Here is an 8,766-nt window from a genome sequence, read left to right as displayed (position 1 = left end):
TGCCCTAATTTTTGTGATTTCTTTCCTTCTACTAGCCCTGGGGTTCTTCATTTCTTTCTTTTCTAGTTGCTTTAGGTGTAGAGTTAGGTTATTGATTTCTCTTCTGTTTCTTGAGGTAGGGTTGTATTGCTATGAACCTTCCCCTTAGCACTGCTTTTACTGAATCTCATAGGTTTTGGGTTGCTGTGTTTTCATTCTCATTCATTTCTATGCATATTTTGATTTCTTCTGTGATTTGTTGGTTATTCAGAAGTGTGTTGTTTAGCTTCCATATATTTGTATTTTTCATAGTTTTTTTTTTCCTTTAGTTGACATCTAATCTTACTGCATTGTGATCAGAAAAGATGCTTGAGATGATTTTGATTTTTTTGAATTTACCAAGGCTAGATTTATGGTCCAGAATGTGATCTATCCTGGAGAAGGTTCCGTGTGCACTTGAGAAAAAGGTGAAATTCATTGTTTTAGGATGAAATGTCCTATAGATATCAATTAGGTCTAACTGGTCCATTGTATCATTAAAATTTGTGTTTCCTTGCTAATTTTCTGTTTAGTTGATCTATCCATAGGTGTGAGTGGGGTATTAAAGTCTCGCACTATTATTGTGTTACTGTTAATTTCCCCTTTCATATTTGTTAGTATTTGCCTTACATATTGCAGTGCTCCTATGTTGGGTGCATATATATTTATAATTGTTATATCTTATTCTTGGATTGATCCTTTGATCATTATGTAGTGTCCTTCTTTGTCTCTTTTCACGGCCTTTATATCAAAGTCTATTTTATCTGATATGAGTATTGCTACTCCTGCTTTATTTTGGTCTCCATTTGAGTGAAACATCTTTTTCCATCCCTTCACTTTCAGTCTGTATGTCTCCCTAGGTTTGAGGTGGGTCTCTTGTAGACAGCATATATAGGGGTCTTGTTTTTCTATCCATTCAGCCAGTCTTTGTCTTTTGGTTGGGGCATTCAACCCATTTACATTTAAGGTAATTATTGATAAGTATGATCCCATTGCCATATACTTTGTTGTTTTGGGTTTGAGTTTATAAACCTTTTCTGTGTTTCCTGTCTAGAGAAGATCCTTTAGCATTTGTTGGAGAGCTGGTTTGGTGGTAATGAATTCTCTGAGCTTTTGCTTGTCTGTAAAGCTTTTGATTTCTCCTTCATATTTGAATGAGATCCTTGCTGGGTACAGTAATCTGGGTTGTAGGTTTTTCTCTTTCATCACTTTAAGTATGTCCTGCCATTCCCTTCTGGCCTGAAGAGTTTCTATTGAAAGATCAGATGTTATCCTTATGGGGATCCCCGTATGCGTTAATTGTTGTTTTTCCCTTGTTGCTTTTAATATTTGTTCTTTGTGTTTGATCTTTGTTAATTTGATTAATATGTGTCTTGGGGTGTTTCACCTTGGGTTTATGCTGTTTGGGACTTTCTGGGTTTCTTGGACTTGGGTGGCTATTTCCTTCCCCATTTTAGGGAAGTTTTCAACTATTATCTCCTCAAGTATTTTCTCATGGTCTTTCTTTTTGTCTTCTTCTTCTGTGACTCCTATGATTCGAATGTTGGGGAGTTTGACATTGTCCCAGACGTCTCTGAGGTTATCCTCGTTTAATTCTTTTTTCTTTTTTCCTTTCTGCTTCATTTATTTCCACCATTCTATCTTACACCTCTCTTATCCTATCTTCTGCCTCAGTTATTCTACTGTTGGTTCCCTCCAGAGTGCTTTTGATCTCACCTATTGCATTATTCATTATATATTGACTCTTTTTTATTTCTTCTAGGTCCTTGTTAAACTTTTCTTGCAGCTTCTCAATCCTTGTCTCCAGACTATTTATCTGTAACTCCATTTTTTTCTCAAAATTTTGAATCATTTTTACTATCATTATTCTGAATTCTTTTTCAGTTAGACTCCCTATCTTCTCCTCTTTTGTTTGGTTTGGTGGGCTTTTATCCTGTTCCTTTACCTGCTGAATATTTCTCTGACTTTTCATCTTGTTTAGGTTGCTGTGTTTGGGGTGGCCTTTCTGTATGCTGGAAGTTTGTGGTTCCTTTTTATTGTGGAGGCTCCTCCCTGTGGGTGGGGTTGGACGAGTGACTTGTCAAGGTTTCTCTGGTTAGGGAAGCTTGCATTGGTGTTCTGGTGGGTGGGCTGGGTCTCTTCTCTCTGGAGTGCAATGAAGTGTCCAGTAGTGAGTTTTGAGATGTCTCTGGGTTTGGTGTGACTTTTGGCCACCTGTATTTTTGTGCTCAGGGTTATGTTCCCGCTTTGTTGGAGAATTAGCTTGGTATGTTTTGCTCTGAAATTTGTTGGCTCTTGGGTGGAGCTTGGTTTCAGTGTGGGTATGGAGGCTTTTGGATGAGCCTGTGTCGATTAATGGTCCCTGGAGTCAGGAGATTTCTGGTGATCTCAAGTTTTGGTTTTAGGCCTTCTGCCCCTGGCTTTCAGTCTTATTTTTGTAGTAGCCTCAAGACCTCTCCATCCATATGGCACAGATGACAAAACATCTAGGTTAATGGTGAAAAGCTTCTCACAGTGAGGGACACCCAGAGAGGTTCACAGAGTTACATGAAGAAGAGAAGAGTGAGGAGGGAGATAGAACTGACCAGGAGGAGAAGAGGGGGAATCAAAAGGGGCGAGAGCAATCTAGCCAGTAATCAACTCCCTATTTGTGTACACAGTCTGGAACACTCAGAGAGGTTCACAGAGTTCCATAGAGAAGATAAAAGGGAGGAAGGAGATAGAGGTGACCAGGAGAAGAGGAGGGGGAGTCAAAAGGAGAGAGACCAATCTAGCCTGTAATCAGGTCCCTAAGTTTTCTCCACAGCCTGGAACACCCAAAGACACAAAGACACAAAAACACAGAGTTAAGTAGAGAAGAGAAGGGGGAGGGAGGAGATAGAGGTGACCTGGGGGAGAAAAATGAGAATCAAAGGGGAGAGAGCAATCAAGCCAGTAATCACACTCCTAAGTAAAAATGGGTACTGAAGATTGAATTCTTAAAGGTACAAAATTGATAACAAATACCAAAAAGCAAAGATTAAAAATCTAGAGTAGAGGTTAGACATTCAAAAATACAATATTAAAAAAAAACAAAATCGCAAAAGTTATATAAAAATATGAAATTTCCTTTAAAAATATGGTCTTTTTTTTTCAAGGTAATAGGTTTTAAAAATGAAAATTAAAGGATTAATAAAGAACATAAAAATTAAAAAATGATAATTGTAAAATATATCTAGGAATTTCTCTGGAGCTGTTGAGGACAGTGTGTGGTTAGTTAAGTTTCAGATAGTTCCTTGTTCCACCTTTTACTTCTTCTCAAGGTCTATAGGTCCCTTCCAATGTAGTCAGTGTTAACTACAGGGTTTTAATCTGTTGCACCTGTCACTTCCAGAGCTGTTCCCTCTTTGTTTATTTTGGCTTCCTCTGTTTGCAAGTCTCTTCAGTATCTAACTTCTACCCTGATACAAGGGGGCAAAGGTGGTCATTTATTTAGGCTCACTTGTTCAATTGTGCTGCGGGGAGGGAGGAACACTGCATACATTTATCACTTGCGTATGTGGGGAGTGCTCACAGTGTCTGGGTCACACTGGGTTTGCTCCCACTCACGGAGGTTGTGTTTCCTGGTCTACACTGCTTAGGCTTCAGGTTGCTCTGCTGAGGACTGTCTGAAGTGGCCCTGGACTGTGTGCATTTCTCAGATCTATGCTGCTCAGGTTCAGGTTCTCGGGTACTCCACAAAGGCACAGACTCAGTTGGGCCTGCGTTTTGTGCTTCCCAGGCCCAAGCAGCTCAGGGGACCAAGTGCTTGGCGAGTGCACATTCCACAGGTGAGGTGCATCTTATCAACTTCTCAGTCCCAGCCGCTTGGTTTCCTGGGTGCGCAGCTGCGTCTCAGGTGTGCCGTGTGTCTCTTCTGGGGAGCTGATCTCTGGCTGCGACCCTCCTAACGGATGTCAACCGTCCAGGATCCCCAGAAGACTTGGTTAGTGACTGAGAGCCTGCTTGCCGTTTGGTAGGGGATGCCGTCTCTGGGGCAGAGTTTGCCCCTTTCCTTCCAGCTCTGGCTGGCGCCCGCCTGCCTCTCTGCCTTCATTTGCTCAGTCCTTTGTTCTGTGGTTGGGTCAGGCAGTGCCTTAGGTTAGAGCCTTTCACGGGTAAATTCTCTCTCTTTCCTCTCTCTTTTTTTTTTTTCCCCCTCTCTGACTATCCCATGGTTTGTTAGCTCCCTCAGATTGCCTCAGGGCATTCAGAACCAGTCCGTACCCTAAAAGTGCAGCCCCCGCCTCCCTGTTCAGCCCTTGCTTGCTGGTGGAGGAGGCGACATCTGGGCTACTTCCCCTTTAGGAGTTGTAGTTGGACCTGTAATCTGTGGGTTTAATTTATTCATTTTTTCCTCCCAGTTATGTTGCCCTCTGAGATTCCAAAACTCCCCACAGACCCTCTGGTGAGAGGGTCTCCTGGTGTTTGGAAACTTCTCTTTTAAGACTCCTTCCCTGGGACAGTTCTCTGTCCCTAACTCTTTTGTCTCTCTTTTTGTTTTTTATATTTTGTCCTACCTCCTTTCGAAGATAATGGGCTGCCTTTCTGGGTGCCTGGTGTCCTCTGCCAGTATTCAGAAGTTGTTTTGTGGTATTTACTCAGCGTTCAAATGATCTTTTCGTGAATTTCTGGGGGAAAAAGTGGTCTCCCTGTCCTCTTCCTCCACCACCTTAGGGCCGCCTCCAGCCATGAAATTAAAAGACGCTTACTCCTTGGAAGAAAAGTTATGACCAACCTAGACAGCATATTAAAAAGCAGAGACATTACTTTGTCAAAAAAGGTCTCCCTAGTCAAGGCTATGGTTTTTCCCATAGTCATGTATGGATGTGAATAAAGAAAGCTGAGTGCTGAAGAATTGATGCTTTTGAACTGTGGTGTTGGAGAAGACTATTGAGAGTCCCTTGGACTGCAAGGAGATCCAACCAGTTAATCCTAAAGGAAATCAGTCCTGAATGTTCATTGGAAGGACTGATGCTTGCGGGGAGCTGCCCGTGAGAACGGGGTCCTTTGTCCGAAGGACACAGCTCTGGGAGCTGCCTCAGTCCTTGAGGGTTTGCTTGCAAACATAGTTCTCTGTCCCGCCACCCCAGAGATTAGGCGCTTATTTACTGCAGGCACCTGGAGTTCTGTGCAAACTTCTCATGCACAGAGAAATGTTATCTGGTGTAAGAAATAATAACAGGGAGCCATTCCCATGCTCTCAAGATTTCTTGTGACTGTTTGTAAGATGTATAGGCTAACCAAGAAAAAAAGGTCAACTGTTTTGTCTCTCTCACGCTTTTCTGTATAAATATGAGATGTTGAATAAAGTTGGTGTCAGACTGCGTCCCTTCGTGGTGACGTGTCTGAACCTCTCGACCCCATCTTTGTAGTCTCTTGCTTTAGTTTCTTTCTTAGCCCCGCCGTGCACGTTCTCGGGACCTGATCGACTTTGCCGGCTGGCTCCGGCAGGTGGCGCCCGAACAGGGACCCGAGAATCGGAGTGCGACGACGGCCGCTGCCCGCCAAGATTGAGGTAAGTAAAGAGGAATTCCTAAGTAATTAAAAGTAAAGGGCAGGGAGGGTGATTGTCGAGAGTAATAAATCATGGGACAAGGCAATAGCCGCCAGTTATTTGTACATATGTTGAAAACTATGTTAAAAGGTAGGGGAATTCATGTAAATAAGTTACAGCTAGAAAAGTTTTTACTTTTTATTGAGGAGGTTTGTCCTTGGTTTCCAGAGGAAGGAACAGTTAGTCTGGAAACTTGGAAAAAAGTAGGAAAACAATTGCAGACATATTATTCCTTACATGGTCCCAATCGTGTTCCTGTGGATGCTTTTTCTTTGTGGACTCTCATAAGAGACTGCCTGGATCCTGAACATGAGGGACATAAAATTCAAACGGCTCTCAGGGATTCCGCAGGACCTGAAGTTACAGAGCCTTCTGCCCCATCACCTGAGCCGCTTTATGCTGTGCCTGAGGGAACAGCTTATAAGGCTGGAGGGAATGATGATGTGTTAAGCTCTGATGAACAGAAAGAGTTAAATGAACAAGCGGCTCAGAACCATAGAGAGGATATGCCTTGGGAGATGATGGTTAACATGGAATCCCCCCCAGGAAAAGGGGAATTAAAGCATTCAGGGCTTTCTAAAGAACAGCTGGAGAATTTAATTCAGAAGATTGTTATAACAGTAAAAAAAGATGCACAGGGAGACTCCCACTCCAGCCAGCCTGTGCCTCCAGCATATCCTCCCTCGGTTCTTGCTGGACTCGATCCACCTCCGCCTTTCGTAGAACTGCGAGAGCTTATATCTATCCCTGCTTCTTTGCCCGGTGAAAACATAAAAATTAAAAGTGAGATATTATTATCTCCTCTTCAACAAGCAATTAAGCGAGCTAATGAAGAAGGAGAACATATTCCCGGGTTTTCAGGAATCTATCCAGTGTTTGAAAATGATCAACAGCAGAGGTATTATGAGCCGCTGCCCTTTAAGCAACTGAAAGAGTTAAAAATGGCTTGTGCACAATATGGCCCGACTGCGCCGTTTACTCAGGCTATTATAGAGGCTTTAGGAAATCAAAATCTGCCACCTAATGATTGGAAACAGGTTGCTCGAGCTTGTTTATCTGGAGGAGATTATTTACTATGGAAATCTGAGTTTGCTGAGCAATGTGGGATCACAGCCGATATCAATCGGCGACAGGGACTGAACACCACTTATGAAATGATGGTGGGAGAGGGAGAATATCGAGACACTAATAGTCAACTTAATTATTTACCTGGAGCCTACCCTCAGATTAGTGCTGCGGCTCTACAAGCATGGAAAAAGCTTCCAAATTCTGATAAAAAGACTGAAGATTTATCTAAAATTCGCCAGGGGCCAGATGAGCCATATCAGGATTTTGTTGCCCGCCTGCTTGAGACAATTGGTAAAATGATAGGGGATGAGCAGGCGGGGATGGTGTTGACTAAACAGCTTGCTTATGAGAATGCCAATTCGGCTTGTCAAGCTGCCCTGAGACCTTACAGGAAAAAGGGAGGCTTATCCGATTATGTACAAATTTGTGCCGATATCAGCCCTTCGTACGTTCAAGGCATAACTTTGGCCACGACATTACAAGGATTATTGCCTTAGCTGGTTTTAGTGGACGGCTTGATAATCATTATCCCTCAGATAAAATTTTGCAATTTGCTCATTATCACCAATTTCTCTTCCCAAAAATCGTTGTTTCTCAGCCCCTTGCCGACGCCCTAACTGTATTTACTGATGGCTCTTCTAATGGAATAGCTAGTTTGATTATACAGGACAATACTACCACCTGGCATACTAATTATAAGTCTGCTCTAGAAGTAGAACTATTTGCTGTTTTTCAGGCTTTATTACAAATTTCTGCTCCATTTAATTTATATTCTGACAGTCAATATATCATAAGAGCCTTAAACACTATTGAGACTGTTCCATTTATTGGTACCCTGAATTCTACTATCCAAACTCTTTTTCATGATATACAACATTTAATTTGCTCCAGAGTTAATAAATGCTATTTTGGTCATATTCGTGCTCACTCTGGACTTCCTGGACCTTTAGCACGAGGCAATGCTTTGGCTGATGAAGCCACACGTATGATATTTCCTTCATTGGAACAAATGGCAAAAACTTCCCACAGTTTACACCATCAAAACAGCAATAGCTTAAGACTTCAATTTGGCATTACTCGAGAAGCTGCCAGACAGATTGTTAAGCAATGTCAAACGTGTCCTCAGGTTTTTTAGCGTCCCCCACTATGGAGTTAATCCTCGAGGATTGTTGCCAAACGATATATGGCAAATGGATGTTACCCATATTCCTAAATTTGGTAAACAAAAATTTGTTCATGTTACTATTGACACCTTCTCCGGCTTTTTACATGCCTCTCTACAATCCGGAGAAGCTAGCAAACATTGTATAGCTCATTGCATTAAATGTTTTGCTGTTATGAGAACCCCTAAAATCATAAAAACAGACAATGGTCCAGGATACACTGGAAAAATTTTTCAATTATTTTGTACACAATTGTCTATCTCACATAAAACAGGTATCCCTTATAATCCTCAAGGTCAAGGAATTATTGAACGGGCACATCAAACTCTCAAACATCAATTGCAAAAACTAAAGAAGGGGGAATTGTATCCCAATACCCCCTCCAACTCTCTAAACCATGCTTTATTTGTTCTAAATTTTTTACAATTGGATATAAGTGGCCGTTCAGCAGCACAGCGATTTTGGAACTTTGATGCACAAACAATAAGACCTAAAGTCTTTTGGAAAGATCCACTTGTGGGAAAATGGTATGGACCAGATCCAGTACTAATCTGGGGACGAGGGCATGTTTGTGTTTTCCCACAGGATGCCGAAGCGCCGCGCTGGCTGCCGGAAAGGTTGGTACGCACGGCGGAGACAGTCTCTAGCAAATCAGATGAGGAGATTGACAATTCAAGAGCATGATGAATTACCATCTCGGCAACAACTTCAGGCATTGATGCGAGAGGCACAGAATCGTGTTGTGGTGCAGGGCGATCCGATATCGCCTTTAAGCTTCCTGATAACCTTATTAATTATCTTAAATCAGATTAACACTGCACACTCTGAAGAATATTCAAGTGCTTACTGGGCTTATTTTCCCGATCCTCCCCTTCTCCAACCCGTGGGCTGGGAGGGTCGGTCTATTCCCATATACACTAATAAAACTGTTTTATTTCTTGC

The 8,766-nt window shown here is 42.2% G+C and overlaps 1 protein-coding gene across 1 annotated transcript; it reads left to right on the top strand.

The window, feature by feature from the left end:
• The first annotated feature begins 3,596 nt into the window (after window positions 1-3,596).
• LOC113900030 (endogenous retrovirus group K member 7 Gag polyprotein-like) lies at window positions 3,597-8,495 on the top strand. The gene is made up of 2 exons (XM_027553439.1): window positions 3,597-3,827; window positions 5,425-8,495. Exon 2 carries the CDS (start codon window positions 5,626-5,628, stop codon window positions 7,156-7,158), a length of 1,533 nt encoding a protein of 510 aa, XP_027409240.1. The 5' UTR covers window positions 3,597-3,827; window positions 5,425-5,625; the 3' UTR covers window positions 7,159-8,495.
• The last annotated feature ends 271 nt before the right edge of the window (window positions 8,496-8,766 follow it).

The sequence above is a fragment of the Bos indicus x Bos taurus genome, chromosome 10, assembly GCF_003369695.1.
Source record: "Bos indicus x Bos taurus breed Angus x Brahman F1 hybrid chromosome 10, Bos_hybrid_MaternalHap_v2.0, whole genome shotgun sequence".
Taxonomy (NCBI): Eukaryota; Metazoa; Chordata; class Mammalia; order Artiodactyla; family Bovidae; genus Bos; species Bos indicus x Bos taurus.
The sequence above is the reverse complement of the archived record's forward strand: the minus strand, read 5'-3'. Positions and strand labels throughout refer to the sequence as shown.

Excerpts from the sequence above, each read along its gene's own strand:
- LOC113900030 (XM_027553439.1), top strand. The coding sequence starts at position 5,626 with ATGGGACAAGGCAATAGCCGCCAGTTATTTGTACATATGTTGAAAACT.